Source organism: Hemibagrus wyckioides, linkage group LG19 (genome assembly GCF_019097595.1).
Source record: "Hemibagrus wyckioides isolate EC202008001 linkage group LG19, SWU_Hwy_1.0, whole genome shotgun sequence".
NCBI classification, from domain to species: Eukaryota; Metazoa; Chordata; class Actinopteri; order Siluriformes; family Bagridae; genus Hemibagrus; species Hemibagrus wyckioides.
In genome coordinates, this window is record NC_080728.1 from 8,574,263 (window position 1) to 8,594,410 (window position 20,148).

At 37.7% G+C, this 20,148-nt stretch overlaps 2 protein-coding genes across 3 annotated transcripts; both read right to left on the reverse strand.

The window, feature by feature from the left end:
* Positions 1-100: 100 nt before the first annotated feature.
* pyroxd1 (pyridine nucleotide-disulphide oxidoreductase domain 1) lies at positions 101-6,159 on the reverse strand. 2 transcript variants are annotated; one of them, XM_058417620.1, is made up of 13 exons: positions 5,878-6,159; positions 5,686-5,784; positions 5,506-5,586; positions 4,494-4,613; positions 4,113-4,241; positions 3,476-3,549; positions 2,873-3,054; positions 2,642-2,712; positions 2,449-2,551; positions 2,150-2,262; positions 1,464-1,586; positions 1,000-1,137; positions 101-395 (listed from the first exon to the last, which is right to left on the reverse strand). In XM_058417620.1, exons 2-13 carry the CDS (start codon positions 5,767-5,769, stop codon positions 147-149), a joined length of 1,467 nt encoding a protein of 488 aa, XP_058273603.1. In that variant the 5' UTR covers positions 5,770-5,784; positions 5,878-6,159; the 3' UTR covers positions 101-146. The 2 variants fall into 2 exon arrangements, with proteins under 2 accessions (XP_058273603.1, XP_058273604.1); XM_058417621.1 differs by having other exon boundaries at positions 5,686-5,798.
* Positions 6,160-9,673: 3,514 nt separating this feature from the next.
* LOC131370434 (islet amyloid polypeptide) lies at positions 9,674-11,858 on the reverse strand. Its single transcript, XM_058417774.1, has 4 exons — positions 11,537-11,858; positions 10,988-11,076; positions 10,305-10,439; positions 9,674-9,970 (listed from the first exon to the last, which is right to left on the reverse strand). The coding sequence occupies exons 2-4, from the start codon at positions 11,065-11,067 to the stop codon at positions 9,790-9,792; spliced, it is 396 nt and encodes a 131-aa protein (XP_058273757.1). The 5' UTR covers positions 11,068-11,076; positions 11,537-11,858; the 3' UTR covers positions 9,674-9,789.
* Positions 11,859-20,148: the final 8,290 nt, after the last annotated feature.

A 20,148-nucleotide genomic window follows, 5' to 3' on the forward strand; every position in this document is an offset into this window, starting at 1 on the left:
ACCTTTAAATACAAATCATTGAAATGATATGACAGTTTTAAATAACCAACATACAGGCAATGTAAAATGATTTTGCACTTTATATTTATGGTTTTATATATTATAATATTAAAAACTTTAATTTGCAGGATTCTCAGCATCTTTATTCAATCAAAGTAGTCCTCAATGTCAATGTCAGGGTTAAGCAACTCTTCCCCATAGGATGACAAATCCATCTGGTTGAGGATGAGATTCTCAAAGGTCTCTTCCAGGTCAGTCTCTCCAATAAGGACAGCCCCCATCATACGGCCTCGACTCAACACCACCTTCACATACTCCATGCCTTTACTGCAGCGCACCAGCAGTTCATGATCCACACCCAGGCCCTGAGCATTAAACTTTCCCAGCAGCACCACCTGTAGGATACAAAACACATAAATCCCACAATATGCCACTGTGCAAAAATCCTATAATTCTTCCCCAGAAAATATGAAAGTGGAAGTGAAATAGACAGAAGGTGTGATTTCTGTAGGAAAGACGGACAATGAAGATAGATAGATATCTTCTGTGTGACAGAGATTCAGAAACAATTCAAACAACACTTACTTAAGCGTGTGCAATTACCTAGCTAACTGAAAAAAGGTACAGTAATATTAAAAGTGGTTTATGAATGATTTGGAGATTATGGTTTCCATCCTGATAAATCACTATGAACTGTGGCACTATTGTCCTGACAGTCTGTTAAAACTTTCTACTTTTATCTACAACAGGTACTACTACTACCAACAACAACAACAACAACAACAATAATAATAATAATAATAATAATACAATGATACAATTTGGACAACACTACAAGATGTCTGACGCAAATATGGTAGGCATGGAGGGATTTCATACATGGCACTTGGCCAAGGCTGTAAAGAAAATGACTGAGAAAAAGAAGATAAATTTTAAAAATTATGTGACAGGAGAGAGACAAAGAGAAAGATGGGGAGAGAGCATTTGAGCACTAATCACCTTGTAGTTGAAGAACTTGGTGATGTGTGAAAAGAGCTCGAAGCAGAAGTCCAGCTCAATGGCTTCCTCCAGCTCGTGGGCTGCTATACAGCGTGCAGCATAGAATCCCATCTGACGTGCCTGAGTCCATAAGCGCATCTGCCACATGGGGGCACAACAGCTACAATGAACATCAGGTGCAACGCCACCAAATAGCACTTTATATACCACTAATGTGCTTATGATTTTAAATTTTATGCCAAGGACCTAGGATTTGGATATGACAAAGAAGATCCATGCAGTGAAATCCTGTCTCAGATAATAATATTGTTCAAAATAGTTTTATTTTTCTGTTTTTGTACCAATCTTCCAAATTACTGAGAACTTCCTATAGAAACACGCATAGGTAAAGTATAGTACAAAGTAATCATGTGCATGTATAAACAGATTAATGTGCGAGTGAATTAATTAATTCACAAACAAACCTGCTGCCAAAGGGGACTAGGCTCCCAACCTGCACTGCACACATCTCCAGCTGCATACACATCTGGTTCAGATGTTCGCATTTGATCATCAACTCTCAGGCCACGATCCTCTGCCAGCTCAAACTGTATTCATCCAAATTTAAAAAATATAATTATAAAATAAATAATAAACAATAAATAATATAAAAGATAAATAAATACATTTAAAAATAAATGTTTAAACCCCTTTTTTTCGTTTTTTGAAGAAAAACAATATAAACAATTGAAAATATTAAAAATAAATGCAGGTCTATGGGGGACAGTTAGAGGGAGCTGTGGCTTTAGCAGTATGTCAGTCACCGATCTACAAAGGTTTCTACATCTATATACTATATATCTTTAGACAACAATCTTTCTTTCTTTCTTTTTTTCTGACAGGAGGGCTATATTAATATTAGTTATATTAAATTTTTAATAATAATTTTTATGACAGAATTTTGGATATCCTACAGCACAGACCAAGAGAATATTGCATATTTTAAACAATTTAAAAGGCATAAAAAATGTATGTTAACTTATTAATCACTATTTATTGTTTTTTCAGATGTTTCTATCCCCTCCACACATGCATGCATGTATATATGTATACATATAACCAGAGATTTACAGAAGTGTACTCCAGCTAATATAGGTGTCCCAGTACTTACATTGTTTCCCTGAAGAAAAGGTTCGCTATTTGGGATAACACCTGTAGCACTGACTATAAAGTCACAGCCATAGACCTTCCCATTGGTTAGCTGTGCGTAAACTGGCCACACACCTAAGGACAAAGTTCAAATTTCTTAGGCCACTGGTGCACTTTAGAACAGTAACTGTACATGTCTGTGTAGTTTTTTTTCCACTGTGATATGCAGACTACTGTACTGTGCATTTTCTGATTATATATCCCTTTTGGGTGTTACTGGATCACCTAGATAAATATGATATAATGCTCTAATGATGTTACCTAAATCACTGTTCTGTGTATAGAGTGGTGATTGTATGAAGTCCTGCTGGGAGTGGACTGCTTCAATCTCACACTCGTACTCTACATGGACGTTGTGTGATACCTGGGAAAAAGATATAATAAAGTTGTTCCTGATACTCAAAATATATAGTGATATGTTTCTATACAAGTATGCACACACACACACACACACCTCCTCTGCTCCCCTTAGACTGATGTCTTGGTGCCAGTCTGGACCTAGGGCACTACCAAGCTCTGCTGCACCTGGTGTGAAACAACACACTAACAACATTAGTATAGTACAGAGATTTAAACTTTTGCCAACTGTTGATCCCAACATACCCTTAACATACGCAGAATAAAGCTAAGCAGCACATACGCAGCCTGATTGTTCATGTGCGATTAAATCTAGGCTTTAGTGTACCTGCTTCAGGTTTTGTAGCTTTGTCTGTGGTGTAGCGAGCTCTCTTGCAGGGCAGTGTTTTCTCAGGCTTCTCCACCTCCAGTGAGGGGATGAGGAATTGAGCAGCTCCAGCATCAAAGAACGTATTCCCTATGGCCTTGTCCTTTATGGCCCAGATCACCTCACAGCCCTCCACTTCATAGCTACACACAAAAACACAATGGTGGCAAGTGTAGTAACAGATTCAACTACAAGAGAGTTTCTGTACTGTTATACTGTACACCAATTTAACCTCCTGAAGATTGTCATGATTAGCTAATTATTTGAACCAGATATTAAAACAGAGGTCCAATGCAAGACTGAACAGTAATAGAAAACAGAATTGGAAAACAATGGGATTTGTAACAGTGATTTCAGAGCAAATGATCACAGATTACAGAATACTTTATGCAATAAGGACAGCATAACGAATTTGTAGCTACAATGGTCGGCTATGCATAGGCCAGTCTGTGTTTAAACAATAGGTTTAATCAAACATAATTGTCATTATCTAACATTATATAAGAAAAAATCTTTTAAAAAATTAAAATGAAACATTTCTGCAATCTTTAAATAGGAACTTACACCAATTCCAATGCAATTCCTCCATTCCCAATGACTAGCATGCGCTTAGCTTTTGAAAGCTGCTTCTGAAATTCCTGAAGAAAGAAAATAAGGTAAACATTACAAGGGAACATATGTAAGTGTTTTTTATGTCTGTGATCATTTGTATCCTAAAATGGAAATATTTTGGAAATATGGCTTAATGGAATCATTGCTCTCAGCAATACATTCAGTCAAATACATTTAGTTGCAGACATAACAAAGGTTAATATAATAATCAGCAACAGCATGTTGTCATCCCAGGAGCTTTTACATTTATTAAAATTTCTGAATTTTAATCTGTTTATAATTTATTGTTGTAGAATGACTGTGAAATAAGTTAGACCCTTCTGTAAATTATATTAGAGAAGCCTCTAATAATGTTAAGAATGCAAAAAATCTATCTAGTAGATTATTAAAAATAATTAGGACTATACCTAAGTAAAATTGTCAAAAAACACCCACTTCATGTCAGGTTTGTATTATTTATTTCTGCACTGGGGACATTAATTGTCAATTAAAGTTATAAAGATAATATATCAGGTATGAGTGTGTAAATGTTTAATCATAAATAGTTATGTCAGTGAAAATGGAAGTGATTAGTTCATTTCAATAGTACCTGGGCACTGTCGGTGTCTCGTATGCCCAGTACATGAGGGTTCTCCTTGATGACGACTTTAGGTCTGGCACCGGTGCACACACACAGCTTGTGGTAATGGACGTTATGTCCATCTTCAGTCTGCAGCACCTATTTGCAAAGACTCATTAACATCACTAAGACACTTGAGTGCTTTGGATAAATACTAATACAACTACTACTACTACTACTACTACTACTACTACTAATAATAATAATAATAATTATTATTATTATTATATTAATAAATGATGATGTACCTATCCAGAGCACTTGTTATGTACATACACACCTTAAATTACAAAAGTACTACTTGCAACCTAAGATAAATATAACACAAACACACACAATAATTTGACTTACATGCTGTTTTGCATCGAGATCTTTCACTGCTGAGTGAATAACCTTCAAATTAGGATACTTCTCCTGTAAGATGGTGGATGGCTGTTCCTCCACATCAAAGTCCTCCAAAGTCTTGGAAACCTTTGGAAAATATATGTTACATCCTTATTGTGCATTTAGTGTCTCTCTGAAGAAAGTGTAGTGTGATTTGTGTATTGATCCTTGAGACCATACTACATATAATTATATTATGGATCCTTATTGTCATAATGGATCAGATTTTATAAACATGATACACACACTGTGCCTTCTGGATTTGCCTTATTAGGTTATATTTGGGAATAACAAGACTGATAGCTTTTCACAGATTTGGTAGTTTGTGCACTATGGCAATACTGTAATGTGCTATTCATATATATATGCAATTCAAATACATTTTTTTCTGTTTTAAATGCAAGACACTCAGGAACAGAGATTTAATGAAGCATTGGCATACACTGTCAACCATTTTCCTCTTTAACAGAAACTGAAGAAATACCAGCAATGTCCAAGTACAGTGATGTGTAATACACTGCCCTGGCGTCTGAGCTGTCAGTTTGCACAGTATACATTTCCAGCATTTTAATGTTTATAGTTCACTTGCAAAACCTGGGTGTAAAACTTTATTTCAAATTGAAGTGGTTCATTACCACTATGATTCATCATCAGTATGAATGACATGTATACTACCATCAATCGTACATTACCATTAATAATAGTGTATTCATGATTAACCTTAAAAAATTGGCTTACGCTTATTATTTCCATTGTAATGTAAAGATACACATTATTTTGTAACTATTATTAGTTATTTTGGACCGTGGAACTAATATGAGAGTTACATATGCTGACATGAATGGGTTCATGAATGGCTTTAGGTTTATGTGAAGGTAATTCCATGATGTTTATATTAATGAAGGATGCCATGAGTGTCTTGGCTGCTTATGGAAATAAACATTCCTGTACCTTTCAGTGATTTTGACAACAGACCTACCTGTCTTAAATTAGTCACAGTCTTCACCAGTGGGGCAGCGGTCAGAAGAGCAACTTCCTCTTTAGGAAACTGGAAGGCCAGCTGGAGAAGAGCAAAGAACATATGAGATATGGTTAGATGGGAATAAACAAACAGAGCATAAACAACAGCTCACTATAAAGTCAAAGAGGATCAATTTACCTGTTCCGCGCAGGTGACCCCTGAAATTCCTCCACCTACGACCACGAATCTGAAGTGTTTCTCTGCCGGGGAGCTTCCTGCCATACCACTCTTATCCACCTACACACACACACCTGTTTATGTAAAGGTTGAGATTCGTATTCCTTTAGTCGTTTGTTACTTTTATTTTCATCCAGTTTCAACAATACTTACTTTTCGCTGTTAACGAAGCTGTTTTATGAATTAGACACTTATTTACTACCCTAGAGCGCATGCGTTATAACGTTACTGGGGTGAACGCTCAAGTCTGAGGCTAAATCCCAAACGGCTCATTCACTACAGGACACATAATACACATAGGGTGTAGGCGATGATTGTTTACACCCTATATAGTGCACTTATATAAGTGATTTAGAATGCGGCACAGATATCCACGCTTCGCTTTCCAAAACATTCATGATTTCCGTCTATTTACATCAGCTCTCTACGGCAGCCGACGAGGCTCGAAAAGCATGCGCAATGAATTGGATTTTGAGCTGCGGATTTCTGTAAAAGGAATTTACAGAAAATATAGTATATTAGGTGTAAATTTATTAAAATTTTTTTTTAATGTTTAATATAAATATACCATCGTCTGTTTTATTATATGCAAATACAACAGGTTATAATAATAATAATAAAAAAGATATAATTGATAATAAATAAGATATAATTCTCACAATTCTGTTCATAATCTTGACTGTTTCAAAGTCTCTCTTTCTTCTGTTCTTTGTCATCCATTATAATATCATATGCAATTTTTATATAATTATATTATATTAAAATATATTTATATTATACATGCAATATTTGTATCATTTTGTATTTGTCGTCCAAAGATAAATAAGAAGTTTGAGCATAAAGCACTTTCTCCATTATTTGGCACTCAATATTGGCACAAACACAGATTTGGCGGTTATATCACAGCAGATATCTTTTCATGTGGGGATCTTTTGTTCCCGACTGTGACCTGAATGGACACAAAAAGAACAATTAAATAAAGTCACAGTTTTAAACAAAGGAAAGAAATGGTTTGTTCCCTCCCTTATATTTCACCATAAACTTCAAGCAGATTATCCTGACTTAAACTCATAAAACTAAAATCCATGATAATGATTCATGGGAATAACCCCCTAACAGACAACAGTAGCAGCCTCTCTCAGTCATCCCCTTTGTAGCAGACCATATACAGAGTCTGGTATGAATTTTGATAAACCAAACACTCAATTAGACAGATCCTTCATTCGCACTCAGCAATGCAAATCCTTTTGGCTAGATGATTATCTTCCACATATGCTCTTTGAGCCCCAGTTTTCCAATGTGCATCCTCTAAGCATGCTGTGAAGCATGCAGCTATCGTAAAGGGGCCAGATCCCGTTTCAGTGCAGTACCTATAACAACTCCACCTGGTTACATTAAAGTCAGCTCTAATTATACTATTTAAAGCATTTAGGTCAAAGTGTTACATGCAAGCTGAGATGAAGAATAGATCTGATAGCAATGCCTGTGAAGCATATTAATTTCCCTGATAAGCATGTACACTCTTTAACCTCTCAGAGTCTGAGAATGCCGATGTTCAAGCCACTGTAACAACCAAATTATCCCCAACCATCTATTGCTCACTAATTTATCAATGTCACTGACAGTGCCTCTGTTAGACACACTTAGATTAAATGAGAAACAGCATAACCCCAAAGTGGAAGTCAGTTTACCTATGTCATAATAATTATACCACTGATCACAAACAATCTGAAGTAAGTCATAACAAGGGTGTAATGAATGACATGAATACATTTTTAAAGAATGGAACACCGAAAGATTCACCATAAGCGTTATTAAATCTGTAGTTTAGCATAAGAGATGGTCATCTTGTGTTTGCCACTTGATGGTTTGTGAAATTTATGGCAGAATCTTTCATCAGTTTCAGACTGGACAGCTGCCAGTATGGTGGTGGTTATATGAGGCATGCCCTTTCTCCACAATCCTGATTGATTCATTCACATTACAACCATTTTCTGTGCATGTTCTATTTTTGTCCTTTATGACTTTGGGCACAGCAGGCATGGTTCCTACAGGTAACATTTGTCCTACCAAGGCAATAGACTCTACTGGACAAAGGATGCTGATGCATTAGATATGCTGTAACTGTTAAAAGTAATAGTAATTTACTGTTAAAGTCAAGGTAAGATTAATATTAAACTATGAACATATCTGTAAATCAAGTTTATTTATTATAAGTAGATTTTTTTTTAAAACTTACTTTTAACCATAATATGTCTCAAAGCATAGATGCTTATTGTGGTGTTTTTAGATTTCTATATAATAAATAAAATAAAATAAAATAAAATAAAATAAAATAAAATAAAATAAAATAAAATAAAATAAAATAAAATAAAAACTAGCTTTATAACTTTTATAACTAGGGATATGGATGAACCAATTACATTCAATATGATTATATCATGTTCAGATGAAATGACCAAACAGTTGTCATCATTAAAATTATTCCCATTATTGAATTGAACCCCAAATAAACATCAGTATAATAATTTTGTTGTCCAAGACAATGACAATAAACTCCTGAATCTTAAATCTTCATAGAAAAGGATCCACCAGAATACAGCAGTGTGCACCTGAATGTAAATGAGAATTAATCATTATTATCTGTATTCCATAATACAATACAAGGCTTTCTTTCTTTCTTTCTTTCTTTCTTTCTTTCTTTCTTTCTTTCTTTCTTTCTTTCTTTCTTTCTTTCTTTCTTTCTTTATCCATTCATTCATTCATTCATTCATTCATTTATATTTTTTAAACAGAGAAGCAAGAACAGTTAGTGGTCTTTGTAATATACTGCAAAATAGCTTGTTTTACATTAATGTTTAGGACGTGTGACATAAACATATTCCTTTCTGTAATCATCTGTTATTCGATAGTGAACACTATTTGAAAATATCTTATTGTGTATTAGCATTGCTTACTATGTTTGAAGAAAATTACATTCTATTCTGCTGTATTGTTACAGCAGCTCTATAGTAGACTTTTATTTTATCCCATACCTGGTTTATATTGCTACACATTTTGAATTTGTCTTATAAGTAAGGGTTTACTGTAGGATCAGATAAACAGGATTAGAGGTGAAGTACTTTCATTACACGTAATAAAGCTCATTGATGACTAATGCTTTTAGCATAAAGAAAGTGACACACAGTGGTAAGCGTTTGCTTCTCAACACATTTGTGTAAACAAGGGCAAATTCAAGGGCTGTGATACAGCAGCAGACACATTTTTGAGATAATTACAGCTCAAAAGCATCACGTGTTTGCAGATTTTGCTCAACACTTGAACAATACTTAAGCGAGCACTACACACACACACACACACACACATACACAGCACACCTTTGTTTTTTTTGTTGTTCTAATTCTCACACTAAACCTCTCTATCAAGGGTTTATTATTTATTCTAAAGTTAATAAAACTAACCACTTCTAAAGGCACCTGATAAATTATTTAAATGTAAATATATTTGCTTGCTCAAAAAATATTATTATTTTGAGATCTTATATACAATGCATTGGTTAGATTTTAATTGTTCACACAGACTTGTGATTCTAACATGGTATTTGTTCATACACACACTGTACATTTAGAATATCTTGTATATAATAATTTTCATACTGATACATGACAACATTATGATCGTCGCCATATTTAAAGTATATTTAGAAATACTGCCAGAAACTGTTATTCTTGATTCATCTTTATGTTTATTTTTTCTGATATATATTATATCTTTTATAAGTTATTATGATGACATATTTACTATGCAAAAGTTCCTTTTAATAACATTACACACAAAATTGTACTTTTAAGATTCTTTTATTACAAAATAAACAAAATGATACTGTACATTATGGTTTATGTTTCATAACAAAAGGCACAGAAAGGGAAAATAAAACAGTAAGATTACAGTCAGATGAGTCACTGTCATCATCAGCAGCAGCAGCAGCATCATTATCATCATCATAATCATCATGGACAGTTTTGTTACAGTGGCTTTTTATATGTACAAACACACAAGAGAAGACTAAAGAGGCAGTAAGTAGGGTGATTGGAACACGTCCCTCTTGCCATAGGTGTTTGCACCTATGTTAGTGGGGATGTAAACAGTGCCAATGGTGTTACTGGAGCGAATGAGAAAGTCAGCCAGCCTCTGGGTCATACATGTGGCCGTGTTGCATCTTCTCTTCTCTATGTGGTGCTGCAGGCTGATGAGATACAAAGTGAAGAAGAAACTTCAATATGATCTGGAACTCATAACCCTGTCAGAGGCTCAAACAGCTCAAAACACCTCTTTTAATCAAACTTCAAATTATATCGTTATTTTTCAATACGTATTTCATAATCATTCTCAATATTTCATTTTGTAAATCATAATATAGATATTTAGTCCTTCCTGATAATTATTAGCAGGGATCAAAGATAATAATACAAATATCACTGATGGATGAAACATCTCTCCAGCTCTCTTCACTCTCAAAAGCACTTTCTCAGTTTCAGCAGTGCAGCGGTTGAATTCAGAGCATTTCCCCATTTAAGTACCTGCTGTCTGTGTTGAGTCCCCTCTCAGGTCGCAATCCGGCCAGTTGGAGGAAAGGGTTCTTCAGCAAGCCTGAGTCCGTCCATCTTTTCCCATCCAGTGAGTCATCCACCTGCTCAGTGGAGGAGATGGAAAACCTGCATGCAAACACCAGACAATGGGCTCACAGAGGTATTCCACAACAACTATGTTTCTTTAAAATTGATAAATTAATATACAATGCACGAAGACAAAGACATGTCCACTGCTTGTGTTTTTAGAAAACATTAAGTTCCCTTCAGCTACACTTTTTTGTCTATTATATTTGGCAGACACTTTGTATTATATTTGACAGTACTATATAACAGCCAGAAGTTATTAACATGCAACGGTGATACATAAATACATTGTGCTTATACATAAAAAGACATAAAAGTACTTAAGAAATGCATACCATTATTTTAAGATGTAATTCCCAACACTTGTGCATTTACATGCAGGAATAATGTTTTATTATTATTATTATTATTATTATTATTATTATTATTATTATTATTATTATTATCATGACTTAATGAGCATGATTAGCTTTAAAATTCATTGAACAGACAATTTTTTAGCATTTGAGACATAATTCTACACAGCAAAATCTCCTTTAAAGAGTTGTTTTTATATTTCAACATTCACATCAGACCTAATTACTTACCTGTTGTTTGGTGCCGTAGTCACACACTGCAGCAGCATAAGCAGCAGAAGAAGCATGGCAGGCAGTTTTAGATGATTCATGGCAAGATTCTAAATAGTAGACAAAAATGACTGCTTAAGATTGAATCAGAGCAATGATTAGTGCAATGCGATAAGGGATGTAGTCATGTCTATTTTTATATATTCATATATTATATGTATATATAATGTAATATATTTAAGGAACAAATATCGAGCATCCAGAATTAATTACAAAATTTAAAAAAAATACAAATATGTAGCAGAATCAGAATATGTAAATAATAATGAAAACCTAACAGTCCAGAAGACATTATTTCACAAATAATTGTTATATTATTCCTTCTATATATTACCAACATTTGCCAAAAATATCAAGAAACTTATCTTATGTGTTTTACACCTAATTTTATATACCACTGCTCATGCAAAATACAAGGTAGCAGGATTAAGAAGCCCACTGCATACATTCTAATAAAAAATACCACATTTACAAAAGCCTGGTGAAGCAGTAAGGGAAAAAAACACTTACCTTCCCTAGTTTAGGTGCAGGTGAGAGCTGCAGCAGGAGTTACTGGTGCTGTCACTGGTTTTCTCTAAGCCTGTTATAGGTTTCTCCCCCAGCCACTTATGACATCACATTTCTCCAAATATAGCCCTCGATATCCATGTGAGCAGTGGGTTGGGTATGAGAATTCAAATTCATTGCACAGGTCAAAAAACATCCTCAAGCCCTCGTCATCCTCTTTGCCATCCTCATCGTTGATAATGGTGACGTCAAGGCAGTGGGTTGTTCAGTTTTGTAGGAACCTTTGGTATAAACTTTAATTAGATTGGAATTATGAATTAGGGACTTAAACGTTTTCCTCTTAGCTGTTAATTGGGTGTGCGTACATACTCTAGGTGATTTGAGGGCAGTCAAATTCCTTTCATTTGCTTTGTACAACTCCTCATTAAGCTTTTTTTTGTTAAACACAAGAATACTCTGATATATTTTAGCCATTAACTAAAATTAAAGACTCAACTTGAAAAATAAGGGCTTTATAAGAGCAATGTTGTGCTTCTACATGAACCTGACTGCCCTATCAAATAAATAAACTAAATAATAGCAACCTAAAGTTCTTAGGTCAGAGCTTGTCAGGAAAGAGGCTATAAGCTACGTACTGGAGAAAAACAAAGACTGTGTCACACATTTGAGTTCAGCTTCATTTTTAAACCACAGACTACAGCCAGAAACATGACTGTCACTGTCACCTCTACCTGAGCCACGATGTTCCACTCAAGTTAATTCATTATTCAACGAAAGAGGAATTGAGTCATAGATGAAGTATGTAGACAGTGAAAGGCAGAGAGACACAGATACGGTAAAATTCTTTAAATGTTTACTTCTTTTAAGTTTAACTTTGTTTTAATGTGAGTCATAATGACCTGTCATTTTTTTTGGAAAGTGTTTCTAACAACAGAAATTGTTACAAAATCCAGTTTTAGACATCGGAGGAGCAAGCTGAATCAAAGAGTGAACACATCCTCCTCTGGGTGACACCAATTAGTAGAACAGCACTTACACACTTGGCTAAGTGCACCATTTTCCCAGTTTGGGAAAAAACTGTGGGTAGTTGGTATACATAGGTTTGCAGGACTTCAAAACTTCAAAAAACTTCAGTAGTTCAAACTATAAATACACTATATTGCCAAAAGTATTCGCTCACCTGCCTTGACTCGCATATGAACTTAAGTGACATCCCATTCCTAATCCATAGGGTTCAATATGACGTCGGTCCACCCTTTGCAGCTATAACAGCTTCAACTCTTCTGGGAAGGCTGTCCACAAGGTTTAGGAGTGTGTTTATGGGAATTTTTGACCATTCTTCCAGAAGCGCATTTGGCTCTCAGTCTCCGCTCTAATTCATCCCAAAGGTGTTCTGTCAGGTTGAGGTCAGGACTCTGTGCAGGCCAGTCAAGTTCATCCACACCAGACTCTGTCATCCATGTCTTTATGGACCTTGCTTTGTGCACTGGTGCACAGTCATGTTGGAAGAGGAAGGGGCCAGCTCCAAACTGTTCCCACAAAGTTGGGAGCATGGAATTGTCCAAAATGTCTTGGTATGCTGAAGCATTCAGAGTTCCTTTCTCTGGAACTAAGGGGCCAAGCCCAGCTCCTGAAAAACAACCCCACACCATAATCCCCCCTCCACCAAACTTTACACTTGGCACAATGCAGTCAGACAAGTACCGTTCTCCTGGCAACCTCCAAACCCAGACTCGTCCATCAGATTGCCAGATGGAGAAGTGCGATTCGTCACTCCAGAGAACGTGTCTCCACTGCTCTAGAGTCCAGTGGCGGCGTGCTTTACACCACTGCATCCGACGCTTTGCATTGCACTTGGTGATGTATGGCTTGGATGCAGCTGCTCAGCCATGGAAACCCATTCCGTGAAGCTCTCTGCGCGCTGTTCTTGAGCTAATCTGAAGGCCACATGAAGTTTGGAGGTCTGTAGCGATTGACTCTGCAGAAAGTTGGCGATCTCTTCGCACTATGCGTCTCAGCATCCGCTGACCCCGCTCCGTCAGTTTACGTGGCCTACCACTTCGTGGCTGAGTTGCTGTCATTCCCAAACACTTCCACGTTCTTATAATACAGCTGCTGTCGTTCCCAAACACTTCCACGTTCTTATAATACACGTTCTTGTAATGGTTCCAGCTGAAGTTCTAGATTCCAAAGGTAGACCATGCCAACATAAGTGCTCAGTTCATGTCATGGGGTACACACATGTGTGGAGGGGCCATATGCATCTGTGGGTCCTGGTGCGGTGGAAGGCCTCCCATATAACAACGTCTCCTCCCACATTTACTAATGATCCGCCTTGTAGATAATTAGGACAATGACCCAGAAGGCCTCTTGGTGGTCCTGGAAGTCCTCCTTGCATAGAAGCTTGTGGGTCTCCTGTCAGATCATCTGGGCTGGCTTCTATTGAGCAGCTCCAAGTACCCATGAAAGACCCATTAGCTCCTATGCAATGATCCATGATGCATCCATTGATGAACCATTACCTTAGGGCAACATAGGAACCTTTAAATACAATCAGTGGTTTAACTCTTATAGTTTTATTGTCCAGATATTGATATTCTATATTTTAGCCCTTTCTTTTAGTATCACAACTAGCTATCACTAACCTTACTAACCATACCACTTATCAAAGCAATATAGGTACAGGATATTGTGAAACAGCTTCTGTCTAAGGGACACTGAACTAGCAGTGCTGTGATGAGTCTTCTTTGCTCAGACCATGGAATGTCTGGAAAGAAGAGAAAAAAAGCTTCCATACCAGATTTGGAAGGAAGAAGGTCTAAAAGTTCTTTGACATGCTGACAGGTTGGTCCACAATGTACAACTAAGTTTATTTGGATGCATTTAATTAATCTTGAACCCAGTGTACTGATTTTTTGTATAAAGTAATATATTAAATTAGAGCAGATTGGCTCACCATGTTCCTGCAAGAGCCATGTATGAAGATTCTGCCATCATAGCACATAGCGAATTGTACGTCACTGCATTTTGACCACACACAAGATCCTACTGGTTTAGAGCCAGTGATACAGGAGGACAACAATGTTGTCGGTTGCCTCCACCTCCACTTAGGACAACTTAGAATGTCACATTTTTAATGGAGTGAAACAAGATTTTTCATTATTAAACTTCCTATTGCTTAAAAAAAGAATGTAGAGACATGCACTAATGCATTAAAAGATGAAAACACTCATTATTTATGCATCTGTGGTGTATATATATATATATATATATACACGTTGTCTATACCGCTTATCTGATCTATCCTCGGGTCACAGGGAGCCTGTGCCTATCTCAGGCATCAAGGGAGGATACACCCTGGAAGGAGTGCCAACCGATCGCAGGGCACACACACACTCATACAGTCACACACTATGGGCAATTTAGAGACTCCAATCAGCCTAGAAGCATGTCTTTGGACTGTGGGAGGAAACCAGAGCACTCAAAGGAAACCCACCAAGCAAGGGGAGAACATGCAAACTCCACACACACAGTGAGCGGGAGCGAGACTTCAACCCAGGACGCTGGAGGTGTGAGGCGAACATGCTAACCACTAAGCCATATATATATATATGAATGTATATATGTAATATATGTATGAATGAATGACCTGTGAACACTCTGACCCCAACCTCCAAGGATGGGATATGCAAAGAAAGAATTTTACTGTGCTGTAACATATATGTGACAAATAAAGGCTATTTCTATTTCTATACGTTTCACAGCAAGCTTTTCTAACAGTAGTCAGCGACCCAGCATTATCCAAACTGCTATGGTTGTTATAATACTCACAAAGGCATAAGACAACACACTGGAGCCCAATAAGGGGATGTAGATCTTAGAGAAGAACAAATGTGTTAGTAAATCAAGGAGGAAAAAGGCATTAATACATTTGAAAGAAAATTCTTTGTTTAATGTTGAACCTCTAAATGTGGAGAGCATCCACAAATAAAATATTTCAGATATGGCAAATGAAATATTGGCATATTTTCATTCTTATGCTATATGTTGCGTCTTTAGACATGTATTGAAGATACAAGACTCATGGAGGTAAAGTATGTAGTTATTAATTGCAAAACAAAAAGATTGCATTAATATAGGCAGAAAAGCAGCTAGTGAGATAAAAGAATAACTAAATAAAAATGGTCCCAATGCAGCTTTACAGACATTTGGATGTAGATTCACATTCCTAATGAGCAAGACAGTAACAATGGCAAAGAAAAAACTTCTTTTAGTAATTTAAGATAATTTACTTACATTTGTTTTACTTACATTTTTTTATTTACTAACAATTTAATGTGATTAATGTGTGAAGTAATGTGATTAAATCTAATTAAATGACTATTTTAGAAGACTGCCACAGAGATACATGACCTGTGCACAGCATGTGGTCTAAATATACTTCTTTTGTAGGTTTAGTGGATAGTAATAAGATTTATGGTTTATGGAGCTAATCATTGGAATTGCCATTGTTTAAGATGGGCTACTGTAGCAAACCACTTAAATAAATCTGCACCTCTTAAGCATATCATGTCCCATGCTCACAACTTTTCTTCAAAAATTTCATCCAGCATAATGTCTGTAGAGAATGCATTTCCATTAATTTGTATCTTTTATCTGTTAAATCCAAATAATGTATTCAGTGACATCTCTAGTAAGTGCATATGACAGTGTGAAGGGGGTGAGGCTAGAACACTCATGACCTCTGCACCTCAGAACACAGGCATGAAATTCTGAATGCAACATCACTTCTTATCCAACCAAAGGAGCGGAGGAGGCCTATGTGCACTGACATGTGAGCTGTCTGATAATGAGATGGGTACTTACAGTATGTTACAGTGAATCCATACTCTCCATTACTCCAACTAATTATTCACAACAAGTTCATGTTTCCCATTCTCTCTTGCACACACACACACACACACACACACACACAAAAGAATGTTTTATACAGCTCAGACTCCCACGCGCTGAATTGCTCATAACATAAGCAGCTATTGACATCAGATGATTTTATTAAATTAGGAAAGTAATTTAACTTGGGGCAACAGAAGAGATGCTGGAATATAATTGAGCTGTAGCTGAAGTGTGCTTCAGTGTGGTGAGGAGATACAAAAATGACATCAAAACTGTTGGGATTTACATTCCAGACATTTTTCCTGAACTGAGAAATAACATTTAATAAGATTTTTAAGTTAATGTTTTTCTTTTTTTCTGAAGAACATAAAGTTGAGAATACTATATAGTGGCACAGTGACTGAATTAGGCTACATCAGGTACTTTACCACTCATGGTCAACTATTTGCATTCTGAATCAGATTTCTTTTCACGGGGCTAATTTATTTTTCTCTGCAATAACGCCATCTATAAACTCTTGTTTTTTTGAGGAGGCTGGTTACTGGTTTGGTACAAGGGACTCTTCTATCATTAGACTGTAAATTTGGGGCTTGTAGTTCAATTTCATCCTGGTGGGTCTGCTTTAGGGTCACACTGCTTCCATTCAGAGATGATTTCTCAACAGCACAATGAAAGTAAGGTCAAAAAAGAAAGAGCAACCAAATTGAAGACGCCAGCAGAATCCCACATGGACACAGGGAGAACATGTGAAACTCAATAAGCAATGTACACATATACACAATAAGCAACCAGAGCTCATTATCTAACCAGGGACCCTGGAGTTGTGAACAGTGGTTATAACAAATACTTTTATTCATCCTGTAATCCTTTATATGTATTCATTAATGTGATGAATGTGTTGAGAGTGAATGGGTTGCATATCTATATGCGAATGTGGATGATGCTTCTCTACTAATCCAAGTAGTTATGAAAAGTATGATTATACAGGTGGCCTCCACCTTATTCACTGTGCATCTCTCTAACACAGCAGATTCCAGTGAATCCATATATATACACTATATATATATATACACTATATTGCCAAAAGTATTCGCTCACGTGCCTTGACTCGCATATGAACTTAAGTGACATCCCATTCCTAATCCATAGGGTTCAATATGACGTCGGTCCACCCTTTGCAGCTATAACAGCTTCAACTCTTCTGGGAAGGCTGTCCACAAGGTTTAGGAGTGTGTTTATGGGAATTTTTGACCATTCTTCCAGAAGTGCATTTGTGAGGTCACACACTGATGTTGGACGAGAAGGCCTGGCTCTCAGTCTCCGCTCTAATTCATCCCAAAGGTGTTCTATCGGGTTGAGGTCAGGACTCTGTGCAGGCCAGTCAAGTTCATCCACACCAGACTCTGTCATCCATGTCTTTATGGACCTTGCTTTGTGCACTGGTGCACAGTCATGTTGGAAGAGGAAGGGGCCAGCTCCAAACTGTTCCCACAAAGTTGGGAGCATGGAATTGTCCAAAATGTCTTGGTATGCTGAAGCATTCAGAGTTCCTTTCACTGGAACTAAGGGGCCAAGCCCAGCTCCTGAAAAACAACCCCACACCATAATCCCCCCTCCACCAAACTTTACACTTGGCACAATGCAGTCAGACAAGTACCGTTCTCCTGGCAACCGCCAAACCCAGACTCGTCCATCAGATTGCCAGATGGAGAAGCTCGATTCGTCACTCCAGAGAACGTGTCTCCACTGCTCTAGAGTCCAGTGGCGGCGTGCTTTACACCACTGCATCTGACGCTTTGCATTGCACTTGGTGATGTATGGCTTGGATGCAGCTGCTCGGCCATGGAAACCCATTCCATGAAGCTCTCTGCGCACTGTTCTTGAGCTAATCTGAAGGCCACATGAAGTTTGGAGGTCTGTAGCGATTGACTGCAGAAAGTTGGCGACCTCTTCGCACTATGCGCCTCAGCATCCGCTGACCCCGCTCCGTCAGTTTACGTGGCCTACCACTTCGTGGCTGAGTTGCTGTCGTTCCCAAACACTTCCACGTTCTTATAATACAGCTGACAGTTGACTGCGGAATATTTAGGAGCGAGGAAATTTCACGACTGGATTTGTTGCACAGGTGGCATCCTATCACAGTTCCACGCTAGAATTCACTGAGCTCCTGAGAGCGACCCATTCTTTCACAAATGTTTGTAAAAACAGTCTGCATGCGTAGGTGCTTGATTTTATACACCTGTGGCCATGGAAGTGATTGGAACACCTGATTCTGATTATTTGGATGGGTGAGCGAATACTTTTGGCAATATAGTGTATATATATATGTACATACACTACTCACAAAAAGTTATGGATATTCGGCTTTCAAGAGAAATTTCAGGATGCACCTAAAATGCACTATAACCTTTACAGGTGAACTTAATTTGACCTTCTCTATACTTTTGAATGCACATGTCCAACTGTTCAGTGTTTCAGTACTTTTTGCATAACTTGCTGTTCTCTAACAAGGTGCTCAACGGCAAAATTCACAACTGGTGTTTGATCCATGAATCGACCAATAAATTTTCTGGTTCAATTAGAATTGGTATTTAAACAGTCCTCTTCATCATGCTGTTCACATTTTGACATCATGAGACCAAGACCACACCTAACAATTGATCAACAGTACCTCACCATTGCGAGGCTTCAAACAGGATGTTCTCAGAGGGAAGTGGCCACTGAGCTTAGAGTGTCACAGAGTGTCATCAGCAGGTTGTGACAGAGATACAGAGAGACTGGAAGAGTCACAGAAAGGCATAGAAGTGGACGTCCTTTGGCCACATCCCACATTGATGACCGCTTCATTGTGAACAGTGCCCTGCAGAACCGGATGATGAATGCCACTTAACTCCAGGCACATTTAAGGGAGGTGAGAGGCACCCAAGTGTCACGTCAGACCATTCGAAACCGTTTATATCAGCGTGCTAGACGACCTGCAAGGGTACCTGACCACACCACCAGGCACAGGCGTCGGGCCAGGGAGCATTTATGCTGGACGAGGGACCAGTGGGCCTCAGTGCTGTTCTCTGATGAAAGTCGATTTATGTTGAGCAGAAATGATGGCCACCAATGATGTTGGAGACGTCAAGGAGAGCGCTATGCATCAGCCACTGTTGTGGTGGTGTTACAGTCTGGGTAGGTGTGTCTACTCAATACAGAACTGCCCTACATCTTGTGAATGGTACAGTGACAAGCCAATACTACCTGAATAACATCATTAATCCAGTCATTGTGCCCCTGAATGAGCAACACAGGCCTAATTTCATCTTCATAGATGACAATGCTGCAGCTCATCGAGGTCGCATCATTAGGGAACGGCTGCTGGAGGCTGGGGTACCTCAAATGGAGTGGCCTGCACTTTCTCCAGACCTCAGGGCTGAGTAGAAAATGGCCTAGCGACACCCATGGTGGCATCATAATGATGGTATAGAGGTGGATTAATTCAGGAAGGACACCAGTGAAGGCCTAGGTGCGAAATGCACAGCCCGTCACTGATACATATGATATACATACATATGGCATAACATTCTGACCATCTGCCTAACATTGTGTTGGTCCCCATTTTGCTGCCAAAACAGCACGGACTCCACTAGATCCCTGAAGGTGTGCTGTGGTATTTGCCACCAAGGTGTTAGCAGCAGATCCTTTAATTCCTGTAAGTTGTGAGGTGGGGCCTC

Coding starts and splice junctions, on each gene's coding strand:
- pyroxd1 (XM_058417620.1), bottom strand. CDS start 5,769: ATGGCAGGAAGCTCCCCGGCAGAGAAACACTTCAGATTCGTGGTCGTA. Junction 2,713..2,872: donor AGCTACAAAACCTGAAGCAG/GTACACTAAAGC, acceptor GTTTCACACCAG/GTGCAGCAGAGCTTGGTAGT. Junction 1,587..2,149: donor CTTTTCTTCAGGGAAACAAT/GTAAGTACTGGG, acceptor GGATGAATACAG/TTTGAGCTGGCAGAGGATCG.
- LOC131370434 (XM_058417774.1), bottom strand. CDS start 11,067: ATGAATCATCTAAAACTGCCTGCCATGCTTCTTCTGCTGCTTATGCTG. Junction 10,440..10,987: donor ACTACGGCACCAAACAACAG/GTAAGTAATTAG, acceptor GTTTGCATGCAG/GTTTTCCATCTCCTCCACTG. Junction 9,971..10,304: donor GGACTCAACACAGACAGCAG/GTACTTAAATGG, acceptor GTATCTCATCAG/CCTGCAGCACCACATAGAGA.